The sequence below is a fragment of the Grampus griseus genome, assembly GCF_964374135.1.
Source record: "Grampus griseus genome assembly, chromosome: 1".
Classification (NCBI taxonomy): domain Eukaryota; kingdom Metazoa; phylum Chordata; class Mammalia; order Artiodactyla; family Delphinidae; genus Grampus; species Grampus griseus.
In genome coordinates this window covers 141,233,976-141,249,467 of record NC_139017.1, presented here as the reverse complement: position 1 = coordinate 141,249,467, position 15,492 = coordinate 141,233,976, and the positions used below count along the sequence as shown (strand labels likewise).

Sequence of the window (15,492 nt, the reverse complement as noted above, 5' to 3'; positions counted from 1 at the left end):
GCATTTAATTAGGCGACTATCAACAGCCAACAGGATGAGGCCAACCTTCAGAATTTATTTCATCCATGTTTCTCAGGGTTCCACACCCAAATAAGATGAAGAAATCTGATAAGTCATGAGGGTTTACCTCAGAAAAGAGAGTCTGACAGCATTCTCCCTAAGTTTCTGTATTAACTTTTCCACTTGGCCAAAAGCATTAATCCAGGAACAACAGAATGAATTAACAATTATACAAACTCTGCCCTGGCCCAGAAGGAAGAAGTGTAGGGCAATTTTATCAACCATAACAACTCTGGTCAGTGACTTGAGGCTGACCTGAATGCTTTCCAGGGCCACTTCAGCTAAAAAGTTAGGAACAAATTTTGAAATACCTATTCTAATTGAATGACTTCCCTCAGAGAGATAACTGTCCACAGGGTGCACATAAATAACAAATCAGAAATCACTCTGGGAAGCTTCCCCAAGGAACCAAAGATAGGCTCTCATTTTTGAGATATCTCCGCAGTCATATGAAGGCTACAAGATCTACTGGTGGTGTTTACTTAACCATTCAAAAGGTGCAAGAGTCCATATTTTTAGGAGGGAGGCAAATTAATGCCTGGTTTCCACGTACGAAATACAGTCCTCAGGGCAGACACAGTGCACCTAGATAGAGTGGGTTGTTTACAATTGTTGGGTCCTTCCAAGTGGGACCTATATCAGTCTGGGAGGCACTGTCAACTTGTGTCCTAACATGGCCTCCCATCCAAGTGGTGGTCCTTAGGGTTCCCAGTTCAATTCCAGCAACTGAGCCTAGTCCTTGTTTTTGAAAGGAATTAATGAAGTTAATCTAAACTGTTCCATTTGTGCAGGCCACCAGTAATCTGCCCTACAGAATCTCTGAGTGAAGGCTATGGTATGGGGGTGGGGTAGGCATCAGGAAGTGTTGACAGGTGTTTTGCAAGAAGGTAAAAAAGCTGAGGGCCAACCCCTGGTATTTCCAATAGACCTTTCAGTAAGGTTAAGAGGAATGACAATCAAATAGCTATCAGAGCCCTCTAATGGGGTTTGGCAGATCCAGCAGTCGACTGAGTTGAATGTGCCTGCAACAGTTTGGAAGAGCTGTACCAGGCATTTTCCTTCATAAGGAAGGCTTCAAGTTCGGTTCAGAAAAACTAAGAACATTAATGTCTTTCCTTTCCCCGAACTTTCTGGGGTCTAAGGCGATCCTTCCCCAGGCGTGAAGATTGTTGCTTTACCTCCACTGCCACAAAATCATATGTCCCCTTCCAGTAGCTATAATTTCATCTTCTTTCAATCATCTCCTAATTACACGCAGGCCTTTTACCTGGAAATGTCAGGTGCAAGATGGTCAAGGGAATTTTCATAAAATGTACAGAAACCCATTTATGGTCCCTACTGATCCACATAAGCCACCATAGGGAGGCTCAGCAAGCAGTGTACTCAACCAAGTGGTCATTATCCTTATGATCTAGGACCATGTCAACCCAACAAGAAAACCCAGGTAGCTGAACCAGAATTCAGTTTAAATCCCCTACACCACCTTTTGGCAAGCTGCCACACAGAAGGTATATCAACAGGCTGGCAGTGAGTTGCTGCTAGGAGAAATAAAGAAGCATCATGCCCAGAAATGGTCAGGGTGGAATCCTGAATTTTCAAAATAGAGCTACATAACCTCCCACCCCTTCCATTCTGATCATTACCCAGGAAGTAGCCAAGATGAAATGATCCCTTTCTGGAGATAGCTGCATTCAGTGACCAAACTGGCTTACTGAGGAGGAAGTTATTCCAGCAGTCAACATTTGTCCACATACCAAATGCCTGTGAATGGCAGAGGGCATGAAAGGCCCCTCAAATATCTTGACTATCAGCTCACTAATACAATAAAAATGGTGCAATAAAAAGTGCACCACTGCCAGACTGCAAATGGTCCAGAAAGCTGGAAAGCATAACGCAATTAGTTTCAAGGGTCAAAATGGTGTAGCCAGTCAGCTAACTGGACTAAAAACAACAACAACACTACCAGAAAAAGTGTCAACAGCAGTGAGGCACCACTGATACCTCAGAGAAGGAGGTCAAAGGCCCAATTTATTTAATCTGCCAAAACAGGCAGGGGCCACATCCCATGTAATGTAGCTTCTCTCATTATATGGCAAACAGGTCAACTTTTGGCAGGAGTCACAAGTCTGGCATGCAATGGTACCCCCTGCATCAGAAATATAGTCTTTTACTTTACACACTTTATGACAGTTGATATGCTGTCACATCTGATACAATGACGGATCCTGGCAACAATGATGGCTCTGGGCAGTGCAGGCTCAATCAGAAGCTTGATTCCAGGGGGCTTCATCAGAGAAAAGGCCCTTACTGTGGGCATCTACATGAGTGATCCAGACAGTCTGATCAGCAGCTATAATTTGTTTCCATAGTTCACAGCTTCAAAGAAAGCAGTCTTTAATCTGCCAGTCTATAGTTTCCAAGTGGCAGACCAAATAGCTAGGCCGTTGGCAACATGCCAAGGGTCAGCAAAAATACAAGTTCATGAAGGAGAGTACAGGCCAGACCTATAAGAACAGCCTTGCGTTCTGTCCACTGAACACAGCAATTACAGTCATTACCAGTCTGCATAGCTGGTGCAAAGGCTGAACAGCCACAAAAGATGAGCAGACACAATCAGTTTCAGCTTGGCTGAACCACTGGTGAACCAGGACAAGGTTTAGGGAAACCTCAATAAATTGAGGACCTCATTGAGTCAGTGGCTTTGCTTCAGACAGTGAAGTTGGGAAGGAGGGGCCCCAAAGGAGGGGCTGAGCCACAAGACATTCTGTACCCCCATCCTCTTATCTCTCAGACAAACTAGTGAAAGTTCTAACAACTTTGCTTTCTGCCCACAGCAACTGCAAATTACACACATCTGTAAATGTCTGAAAGGAGGCAGAGCCTTCTGCCCAGCCAGGACAAATCTTAGTGCTAGTTGTTACATTGTGAGGAGTCTGAACTTGAGTCTGACTGACAGACTGGTGAAAAAAATTCCCTCTATCAGAGAGGATATTTGAGGGTTGTTGAGAGTTAGCCTCAACCAGAGGAATGTTCAGGCAGCTGTCTTTGAACCTACTTCCTGGTACTCAGTCTGCAACCACCTCCTTAATTCTTCCTCATTAACAGGCAAGGAAGTAGAGAACCACTTAACAATTTTGTCAACATGTTCACTACTAATTCCCATGGACTTCCCTCAAATTATTAACCAGCCTATAAGGCCCTCACCCTTCCTCTTCCAGAAACCTATGTTTCTGTCAACATCCCATCCTTGTTGCCAGAACTATTAAGAGCAGAGAAGGATCTGAGATTTTTACCCTACTTGCAAACTAAGTTAGAGCCTGTCAGTTTCATAGATGCTGGCAGAAGAGCTAGACTCCTGGGTTGGAGACAATGAACTTTATGACTCATGGCAATATTTGTAGTCAGAATATCAGAATTTTCTTGCACAGTTTCCCAGTCCCATTTCCCACAGGGTGACACAAAGTAGGCCAAGTGATACCTGCACACACAGTGGACTGTGTTACAGAAGAGGAACCTAGAGCCTAGAGAACCCAAATCTTTTAAAATAGATACTATGCATGCCTGCTCTTTGCTCCAGAGAGAGACATTACCTCTGTCTTCCAAGGCTGCTCACTATACAAATATCCTTGAAAACATAGTCAGGAGCAAAAAGTCAGTGCCTGTGCTCACAAGACATTACAGAAGCCACGGAGAACTGTATCTCTGGATCCTAAGACAGGGTCACTGCAGAATTTAGATGCTAAGAACCTAGCACAGGGACTTCCCTGGCGGTCCAGTGGTTAAGTCTCCCGCGCTTCCACTGTAGGGGGCACAGGTTCGATCCCTAGTCGGGGAACTAAGATCCTGAATGCCTTGTGGCCAAAAAAAAAAGAAAATTTCTTGAACTGAATAAAATTGAGAATACAACATATCAACTTAAAAAAAAAAAAAAGAACCTAGCACAATATCTGGCACATACAAATCAATCAAAAGCTATATGCTAATATTATTATTCCTTCCTCATTAAACCTAAAATAAAAATGCTCAATTGTGTTTCCATCTCACTTTAACTAGATGCCAAAGAATATCACTAAAATTGGCTTAAAAAAAAAAAAGTTCAACCACTACTTTTCCCTTGGGAGAAAGAGAATGGGGAGCCAGGAGGACACAAGAGACAAAACTTTCCTCTCACTAACACTTTTCAACTTCAGTCATTAAACCAGGTGAACTGCAGAGGGAAAAAAAACAGGTGACTGGAACCTAACTCTAATGCCATTAAGGTACACATAACCTGCAAACTTTTCCACTTTTCCTTACCACAACTTGACATCTCATTCTTTCTATCTCAATTATTCCTCTATAACCACAAATAAGTATAAAGACAGGTACAATTATTCTGTTAATTTTGCTTCTTGCAATTATCTCAAACTTACCTAGAAGTCAATGACTAATGATTTAACATGGTAAGCAATTTTTATTTGAAATTAGAATTTCTGCCTTAAAAAACAGTTTGAGAGTGAAAACATAATCAAGAAGAATGGCTAACATGTAGCAATTCAGTAACAGCATTCAAACTTTACAAATGTGGCCTCAGGCCGTATATTTTGTCACATTAACTTACTGAGCACTCTATAAAAGCTAAAACAGAGTGTGGGTGTTTTGTACTTCTCTATAAATGGGTCACCTTGAAGTTATAACCCTCAATTTAATAAACTAGTCTAATTTTTATTCTCACAGTGACAGAGTTTCTTATTCAAAACCATATGTCAGAAAATGGTAGATGCTTAAAAATACATAATTTACAATTCTACTCCATTTACTTGTACCATAACAGCCAATATTCATAATATTTCTTCAAAAAATATTCACGGAGCACCTCTTAATAGATACTATAGGAACAGTGGTTAAGACCCAAGCAGCTGTTCACTCAGAGCTGACAGTAGGGAAAAGAAACATGTTAAGTGATTACTGACAATCTGATATAAGACTCAAAAGAGAAATTTTTGAGAATTTCAGAAACTTTTCAGAATTTTTTGAGAAATTCTCTTATTTCTGATATAAAAGAAATATGTACAAGATATATAAGAAAAAATGATTAACACTAACTGGGCACAGAGTACTGATGTTTTATAAACAAAAGGTAGGCAATAATTTTGAACAATAAATAGAAGTTTTCCAAAGGGACCCGGAAAACTACGGGTTCAAACATGTGGAGCCATGAAACAGCATGTTTTATTATGAGCATCAAGTATATACTGAAAAACTCAAATTTTCCTAAGTCAAAAAATGGAAGAGTACTTAAGATCACAAAATCAAACAATCACAGGAATGGATGTAATCTCAAAAATCATCTAGATCAGTTTTTCTCAAGTGTAGTCCTTGGATCCAGCAACATCAGCATAACCTGGAAACCTGGCAGAAATGCAAATTTGCAGGCCCCACCCAAGATCCACTGAATCAAAAATTCTGGGCTCCAGTAATCTGTGATTTAACAAGCCCTCCCACTTATTCTTATGCAAGCTAAAGTTTGAGAACCACTGATTTAGATCAAGTGTTTTCAGAATTACTGAAATTCTTGGGCAGATAATTCTTCATTGTCACAAGATGTCTACTGCATTATACAATGTTTAACAGAACCCCTGGCCTCTACCCACTAAATGCTATTAGCACCCCGCAGTTGTGATAGCCAAAAATTTCTCTAGAAATTGTCTAATGTTCTCTGGGGAACACAAATCATTCCAAGTTGAAAACCACTTATCTAGACCAAGGATCAGTAAACTTTCCTATATGGGGCAGGGTAAATATACTGGGCTTTGCAGGTCATGCAATCAACTATTCAACTCTGCTAATGAGGGCAAAAGTGGCCAGAGACAGTATGTAAATGAACATGAAAGACTGCCTTCCAATAAGACTTGCTGACAAAAAATCTGGTGATTTGGCCCTCAGGATGTAGTTTGCTGACCCCTAAGCTAGATAAATTACTTAAATTATAACTGAATGTCCTCAACCCCACTGCTGCCAACTGATTATCCAGACTCTATTTGAACACCTAATCTAGTCTAATCTTCTGTGTTCAAGTAGATATGGGTCTAAGCAGATCTACATTTTATAGACTGAATAACTGACACCCAGAAAGGAAAAATGACTTGCTCAGAAAACCACAGCCAAAACAAAGCACAAAAACAAGTGCTCTAGTCTGCCTAAGTGCAATGTTCTAACTGCCTCCTATAGAGAAGTAACCATGTGTACCTGTGAGGCATTCAAATGTTCTAACACTTTGCAGTTACTAAAACCTAGAAAGAAAAGTATTGATTTCAAAAGAAAGTACTGATTTCAGGTGGGTGGGGGACGTAGATAACTTTATCTTAAAAGCTCAAATAGTAAATATTTTAAGCTTGTGGGCCATGAAGTCTCTGTCTCAACTACTCACCTCTGTCACTGCAGCAAGAGAGCAGTCATAGACAATAGGTAAATGAGTGTGCCAATAAATCTTTATGTATAAAAACAGGCAACCAGCTAACAGGCTACAATTTCCTGACCCCTGAACTACAGAGTCCATAAAACCTGTCTGGCAAACAACAGGCATCAACCGAACCATGCTCAACAAATCTGAAGTCTCTCCATTCCATGGCTTCTGATCACCTGTGAGCTTAGAAGCATGGCACTGAACTGGAATGGCAGTTTAGGAACGATCAGTCCCTCCCTTCCTCCCTTCCTCCTTCCCACCTTCCCTCCCTCCTTCCCTTCCTGCTGGCATGTCTGCTATATGCCAGGCACTGTTAATTTATTTTCTATGTAAGTTTTAACAATTTGGACAAATTTCTAAGTGGTGGGTCTCATTTTCCTCTAAACGTCCAAGCTATTTGACAAATTAAGCTAGAAAATGAACACTCTTATGTACACCTGGATAAAATCTTTGTTTCAAACCAGTTCATGACCGTGGACAAGTCACTTCCTTTTTCAGGGTCTCAACGTCCACGAAAGGAAAAATGAGAAGCTAGAAATAGATGATCTCTGAAGTCCCCTGCAGAGAACAAGTGCATACTTTAAAACTGTCAACAATGGGGCTTCCCCGGTGGCACAGTGGTTCAGAGTCCGCCTGCCGATGCAGGGGACGCGGGTTCGTGCCCCGGTCCGGGAGGATCCCGCATGCCGCGGAGCAGCTGGGCCCGTGGGCCATGGCCGCTGGGCCTGCACGTCCGGAGCCTGTGCCCCGCAACGGGAGAGGCCACAGCAGTGAGAGGCCCGCGTACCGCAAAAAAAAAAAAAAAACTGTCAACAATGAAAATAACAGCTAAAATTTATTAAAACACTTTCTATGTCAGATACCTGTTCTAATCACTTTACATTAACCCTTTTTTCATATGGGAAAACTGAAGCAAAGTGGTGTGAAGTAACTGGTCAAAAATCACAAGATGAGTGAATGGCAGAGCTGTGATTTAAATCTAAGTAATCTGACATCAAAGGCCATGCTCTTAACCACTAACTACTAAACTTTAATCTACATGCCAAAACCTTATTTTCCCAATGACCAACAATCCAGACACAAAACAATATGCTTTGTCCCTCTAATAATGAAGGGGACAGTGAAGAAAGGAAAGAAAGAATACTAACAAGACTACTTTCTGCCATAGTTCTATCTCCTACCCAAGGTAACATCCCAGGAAATAAAGATGATGTTCCATGAATACTTAGTTTGGTCCCTCATCCACAACATCACCAAGGATACCTATCTGTCTGGATCGATACCATTTCTACCCGCAGTCTGGTATCCTCTTTTGTAGAAAATATCTCTTTGCGTCAAACTAAAAAAGAAAGAAGAGTGATTCACAGCTTCATTTAGAAGGAAAAAATGTAATGTAATGAAAGGGCAGAAATTACCTACAAGTAACTTACCAGTAGTGTCATGGAAGAGTCCATGCTTCAAAGAGGAGTTGATAGGCAAATGAAAACTCACTACATCCCATAGTGATAGTCCAATACATGTAAATGTACAAAGCAATTTAGGCAGCAAAGGTATTACTAGCTGGAAAGACCAGGAGTAGAAAACAAAGCCACAATTGTGTCATCCAGGATATACAACTGAAAGTAACATCAAAATCAGTGCCAAACTAGAGAAGAAATAAAGGTACTCTTAATATGTGACCAATGGAACTAGATTCAGAACGAATACTTTTTTAGAAAGGCAGATAAGTTTTGTTTATGATAAAGTCTGATAGAAAATATTACTACTAGTGAAAGTTATTTTTTCTTCACTTGAGTAGAGCTATGATCTATGTATCTATATTATCAGTAACAAAGAAACATAAATAGAAAAACATGAGACCCACATGTGACACTAATCTAAATGGGTACACCACTCATTTTGTTCCCAAAGGAAAATTATAAGTAAAAAAAAGTATCTTAGAGGAAAAAGAATTTACCATGGCATTAACTGAAAGGTTAAAGGGGTGGGGGAAGGAGAAGACTCATTTTTTTGTTCATCTAGACCCAAAGTAAGAGGTAACTAATTACTGAAATTATTAAACAGCAACCGCAATTTTGTTTGGATAAATGTTTTCACATCTGTAAGCAAATCGAATACAGTCTCAAAAGTTTGTTTGATCAAATGATTTTTGCTCTATACCTCAACCTTAATGAATTATACAATTACAAAAAGAAAAAGATTTGGAACTTGCACCTGAATGCATCTGTTATTAAAAAAACTTTAAGGAAGAAGAAAAAAAAAAACCTCTCTTGATTCATCAGTGTCTGCCTGTTTTTTAAACCCAGGAAATTCCTTTACACCCCCTCCTGGTTCTGGTCAGCCAAAACTGTAGGTGTACTAGTCTAGTCATTCCTTTACCAGTAATATACTATGCTAACACTATTTACATTTATAGCTGATTTCTGTTGGACTATTCCAAGTTCTAAACTCATTTGTTCAGAGTGGAATTTACAAATTAATTAAACACTACACTGTCATTCTCTCCATTCAAACTTTTGGTGGTGCAGCCACTATGTAAAACAGTATGGTGGTTCCTAAAAAAATTAAAAATAGAAATACCATATGATTCAACAATTCTACTTCTGGGTATATACCCCAAAGAATAAAAACAGGGACTTAAAGAGATATTTGTACATCCATGTACAGCATTAATGATTCATGATAGCCAAAACATAGGGAAAAAGTGTCCATTGTCAGATGAACAGATCAACAAAATATGGTAAATACATAAAATGAAATATTATTCAGCCTTAAAAAGGAAGGAAATTCTGACACATGCTACAAAATTGGGGCCATTATTCTAACTGAAATAAGCCAGTCACAAAAGAACACATACTGTATGATTCCACTTATTAGAGGTACCTAGAGCATTCACATTCACAGAGAAAGAATGGTGGTTGCCAGGGGCTGGGGAGAAGGAAGAATGGGAAGTTACTGTTTAATGGGTAGAGAGTTACAGTTTTGCAAGATAAAAAGAGTTCTGAAGATGGCTGGTGGTGATGACTGCACAACAATGTGAATGTACTTAATGTCACTGAACTGGACACGTACTGATAAAAATGGTTAAGATGGCACATTTTATGTTATTGTGTATTTCACCACAATTTAAATTTTTTTCCTACTGGCAGCTGTTCTTACTTGGGGGAAAAAATCTTTTAGAGGACAATTTGGAATATATTTGCTTTGTAATTAGTTCACTCACCTACAAAGTCTCAAATCTATCCCATTAAGTCTGAGCTGAACTCTTCCATCCACTACTTATCTCATTACAAGAAACCAGGCAATTTATTTTTTAAATTATAGCTCAAGACTTGGAATGTAGATGCTTGGATGATACTGGCTTCTTCTATAACTGGGCAAATCAATTTCCCCAGCCAAAAGTGAGCATAGTAAAATTATGTTGTTTACTTCATATGATTGTGAAAATTAATAATAGTTTTGAGAGCTCAGTGCTGCTCTTGTAGAAGGGGACATGATTTTTAAATGTGACTAGATTTTAAATATAAATAAGTTTAAGATTTTGATTATTGCTGGAAAATACAATGTCTAAATATGGGAAAGTTTTTGAGAAGGATTTTGTATTCTCTATTTCCACTCAATAAACAAAGGACTTCTGTTGAAATCAGTGGCGGAGTGGCTAACAATCATATGAGGTAAATAGAACATAATTTTACTATTTTCACTTTTGGGTAGGGAAATTGATTTGACCAGTTATAGAAGAAGCCAGTCTCATCCAAGCATCTACATTCCAAGTCTTGAGCTATAATTTAAAAAATAAATTGCCTGGTTTCTGATAACTGGATAAATGCTAATTTTTTTAAAGTCAATTCTAAAAAACTTTTACATAATATTTTTTAAAAGTAAGAAAAATCCTTTTTTTAAATTTTTATTTCATATTGGAGTATAGTTGAGTTACAATGTTGTGCTAGTTTCAGGTGTACAGCAAAGTGAAGAATAATCCATTTTAAAACCAAGTCCACAAGAATAAACTCATCTGGAATCATCATTTGTAAGAGGAATACAAGGTTCCTAAAACACACAAAAGGCTAACATGCTTGTGCATAGTTTTCTAAATAACTTTTATTCTACCAGTAATGTTCTCCTGCCTATTTGACAATATGCAATTAACTCTCACCATTTGGAAAACAATTGTTCGCTGCAGATGCCATAAGCTTTTTCCAATTTGTAAACAATTGTTCACAGCATTGCTATTGGTTTGAAGAAAAAAACTTATTAGAATGTTTTCATGCAATCAAAATAAAATCCCAAATGCTTGTCAGAAAATCTTACTTTGCCTCTGAATGCAGGAATCCTAAATTTCCAGACTGGCCGATAAAGCTAAGCATAATAATGGTCACAAATAGGAACTTCCCCAGCAGTCCAGTGGTTAAGACTCCGCGCTTCCACTGCAGGGGGCACGGGTTGGATCCCAGGTCGGGGATCTAAGATCCCATATGACACGCAGCATGGCCAAAAAATAATAATAATAATAATTGTCACAAATAATAAGAGAGCAAACAGCTACAAGTTACTAGAGGAAGTCAAAAGTTTGGTAAATCAAAACAAAGTTACAGTTACCTTAAAGCTTCTAATGAGGTAAACTATACTTTTTGTTGCTTAAAGCCATTCCTACTAGAGCAGAACAATTTTACAAAAGGATAAAATCATTCCTAGACATATAGAGTCCTTTATCACACAACTACATTCCACATTAGATAAAAGACTAACTTGAAGAATGAAAAAAAAGGTGAAAGAATTAGGCAGAAAATCTCAGGCCAATCCTAATCCTACAAAGCACCAAAATCTTGTGGTAAACTTTTATTTTCAGAACTTCTTTCTGTTTGAGTTTGAAAGTTACAGTATAATCAAATGCAGATATATGCATATTCCTAATGTAGCAGATATGACTTGAATAATTAAATGAGCAAACTCTGGAAATGGCCATCAGAATATTTAGTTGTAAAAATAAGTAACTTTAAAAATTAGAGAAAGAAAAAAGCCCAACAAAATATCAGTAAGGAAAAATATTGCCTACTATGCTAGCGTTAGACCATGTGCAATGACGGCAGTGTTAAAGGAGGGAAACGTCTGCCTATACAGAACTATAGCTTCTAAGTTAATGCCAAAATAAATGGTTAAAAATATCTCACTACAATATTTTCTTCCAACATCAAAAGGCAAAAGTGGTGTTTACAGGGTATTAGTTCTAACTCCAACTCTTTCATGAAGCATACAGCTCTACTTTCAAAGGTCCTCCCTAAAATACTTATATGCCAGTGTCACTACAGTTGAGTCAGTAAGAAATAATCTTTGCTCATCCTTAAAATTTCTCCTGGAGAAAGGACACCAACCAAGTAGTTCAAATCTGTAGAGGAAGGGAATCCACAAATATGAATTGGTAATTTATTAAGCTTGTGAACTCACTGCAAAGATACATTGATATATACAGTCTATTTGCCTCCTCCTCTTCCTACACCCCAAAGACTCCAATAAGGCATCAGTCTCAAATGTTTATTTCTCCCTCAAAACCAGCACAATGTCCCGCTACCCTCACCACCTCCTCACCATCATTCTTTTTTACTCTCCCCTTAATACACCACACCCACACTCCATACAGCACACCCTCCTCACAAACCCAAAACTCCTCACCTAAAGCACCTCATACTTAAAAGCCCCACACTTATCCTCGAATTCTACACACTACCTATAATACAGGAAACAATACAATCCACGCACAAAACAACCCGACAGAACACCCACTCACTCGACAAATACCATTCAAGCCGTACATAAGCCATTCTACACACCCCCAACATAACATAGTCCCCCACAGTTCACAACACACACACACACACACACACACACACACACCACACTCACACACACCTCATGTCAGGTACCGTATAAAAACTCAAACCACACAGCACTGCAGTGCTCAAACAAACGCTGGGAAGAGGCCACCCTTTGGGCACCAGGAACCCACGAGGTTGGAGGTGAAAGGGTAACTGGGCCCGATACTTCACCTGAAAATCTGCCAGGATCATCTCTCGGTCCATGTTGGACGCCATGGCGGCTGCCGAGTTCCGCGGCTCCGGGAGCGAAGCGCGCACCCGGGCGGGAGACTGCGCCTCCTGCGGCCGTCTCCGCCGCCGCCGCCGTCGCCGCCGGGCGCCGAGGGGCTGGCGGGCGAGCCGGCGGGCGGGCCGGCGGGCCGGCGGGCGGGGCAGCGCGGGAGGCTAAGCGCTCATGCACTCGGTAACCTTCAGGCGCCTGGGCCGCTTGCCTGCGCCCCGCGGAGCCCGAGCCGCCTCAACAGGGAGGTTGGTAGGGATGTGGGTTCGGTCTTACTGTCGCCGGCCAGGATGAGGGCTGGTTGCGACAGCGCGCAGCCGGCTCCCTTCAACGGCGACAAGACCGGCGGGGGCGGGGAAAGCGAGCGAAAAAGCAGGCGGGCGAACGCCACGGCCGCCTCCGCCTCCTCCGCTTCCTCCCTGGCCGCCGCCTCCGCCCCTGGTTGGCCAGCGCCGAAGCTGTCGCACATTTTGCCTGTCATCGAGGTCGCAAAGCACCGCTTTGCGGCTACCACGTGACTGCCCTCCTGTCAGGCGCTGGGCGCGCGACTACCGGGCGGAGATCTGCGCGCCGCCGGCGGGGACGCCAACCTGCAACTGCGGCAGCTTGGAGTCCCGCAACAGGTTATTCCGGTTTGAATTAAGCAAAGGCCTCGGGGTACCGCCTCCCCGTGGCTAGGGCGGGGATTAGATTCTGCTCCTTACGTGGTTATATAGTAACACACATACACGTCAAGCCTCACAAACCAACTCAGCACACCGTCACATCCCGTCTAATAAACAACATTTCATAAATGTACATTTTCTCTGTTTCACCAAAATACAACTTCACATAGCCTTTTATGCTCAACTTGTCAAAGCCCACTTGCACACTGTCACACTCGATCCCAAGCCCTGACGCTTGCATCCTCAGACATTCAGTAACAAGGAATGGCAAGCAACCAGATTCCCACGGTAGTCATGGGGCAGACATGGAAGCTGAGAAAGGTGAGAATATCGATCTCGAGAAAAAGATGATCAGGCTTTGAGCCAAGAATAGTCGAAGACTATGTACAGTGAAGTGTGATAGTTTGTCATTCCCGCTGGAGGAAGAGTGACAGTAGAATATGTTCAACTTTGACTTGGGAAAATATCATCTTCTGGACTGAAATAGAGCATGAACTTGCGGTGGAAAGTATGTAAAATCCTGAAAGTGTGAAGTAAGTTTGCTGATTTTGTGCTGTACAGTTAAAACAGAAACTAGTGAAATCACCATATAGAATCTTTGTATTCCCTGAACAAAAAGAGCACAATGGTGTTCTAAAGATCTAGGTTTATTCTGCTTTTTTTTCTCTAGACGAAAATATTCTGGCCTACAACTCTCATGTAATAGTCTGTATTTAGACCAGAATGAGGTAGATAAGGAACAGAACCATACATAGTCACATGAATTGAAGGGTTTCTTGGTTAATTGCCACCCCCAAGGAAGTAATTCCAAAATATAGCACGAATATGAATTAAGAGGTAAAACAGAGTACCAGCAATTTAAGTGTGGCAATTCACTTGCCCCATTCATATATGTCATTCTCAGCACAAGGCAGGTGAATGATTGTCTCTAGTTACATGGCCAGGATTAATGCAGCCCTGCAAAGTTGAGATTTTTCTCTGTGATGACATGTGTGTATATCTCGGAGCCCATTCAAATCCAGTACTGCTCCCCTTCTCCCTCCCTCCTCTCCATCTGGAAATTAAAAGAATATGGTAATACAGAAAGAGGGGGAGAATACACTAGACATTCAGGCATATGGTTTCTAGTACTGCTTTCCCAAATAATTAGCTGGGGGAACTTGGATGGGTCACTTAGACTCTTGACTTCAGCTTCTGACATGACTATTTCAGGTGATGAGAAAACAATTATGAAAATGCATGGAAGCATAAAATATTTTTACAAAACAAGCATAGATTTCATAGTCAGCATTACTAGGCTTGAGTTCTAGTTCTGCCACTTGACAAAAACAGACAAGAAACTTCTCTGACTCTAGATTTCTTTACTTCTAAAATGGGGCTTATAAAACTTATTTCACAGAGTGATTGTGATTATTGAGTGATACAATGCTTGTGAAAACTTTTCAAAACCTTAAACCATATTAGTTGCTATTACTTTGTATACCAGTTCCTAAACGCTTTTCTCAGGATCACCTCTTTCATAATATTTAAGCCAACAAGGATTCTTCTCCTTTCTAATCACTGCTGTACTATCTTTACAACACAGTTTAATACTCTGATAAATTCTGCAATTTTTTTCTCTAATTGTTTCATCTCTGCATGTTTTAATCTCTCCTCAAAGGTTGTAAGTTCTTTGAGATTATCAGCCATTTCATTTTATGTGTTTTTATATTCACAATAGTTCATAAATAGCAAACTCTTGGGTACATAACAACCAATGCCTTTGAATTTATTTTTATTGGATGTCTAGTAGGTACAGGTACTTCACACACCTTATCTCATTTAATTTTTACAACAACCATTTTACAGAATAAAAAACTGCTCTGATAGGCTAAGAATTTGCCCAAAGTCATGCTATACAGGGACAGACCTAGTATTCAAGGCTAGGTCAAAACTAGTGCTCTGTCCACTTACCCTGTTGCCTCCCTGCATTTTACCCTCCATAGTGTATAATTCCTGAAGAGACTGATTCTTCCCTATGATGTAACTATTCATGGTTGGATACCCAGAATCCAGAGTAACTTTCCACTACAGAGAAAGGAATGAAAGAAAAATAAATACTGAATTAAGAGAAAATTCGGGACTTCCCTGGCTGTCCAGTGATTAAGAATCTGCCTTCCAATGCAGGGGACGCAGGTTTGATCCCTGGTTGGGGAGCTAAGATCCCACATGCCTTGTGGCCAAAACACC

At 40.4% G+C, this 15,492-nt stretch overlaps 1 protein-coding gene across 1 annotated transcript in view; it reads right to left on the bottom strand.

Moving 5' to 3' along the window:
- Positions 1 to 12,699, bottom strand: part of FAF1 (Fas associated factor 1) — a 484,966-nt gene extending 472,267 nt beyond the window's left edge. The window contains exon 1 of the mRNA XM_082669609.1: positions 12,550 to 12,699. Within this exon, the coding sequence (XP_082525735.1) occupies positions 12,550 to 12,594 (45 nt within the window). The 5' untranslated portion in view covers positions 12,595 to 12,699. The remainder of the gene's footprint in view (positions 1 to 12,549) is intronic.
- Positions 12,700 to 15,492: the final 2,793 nt, after the last annotated feature.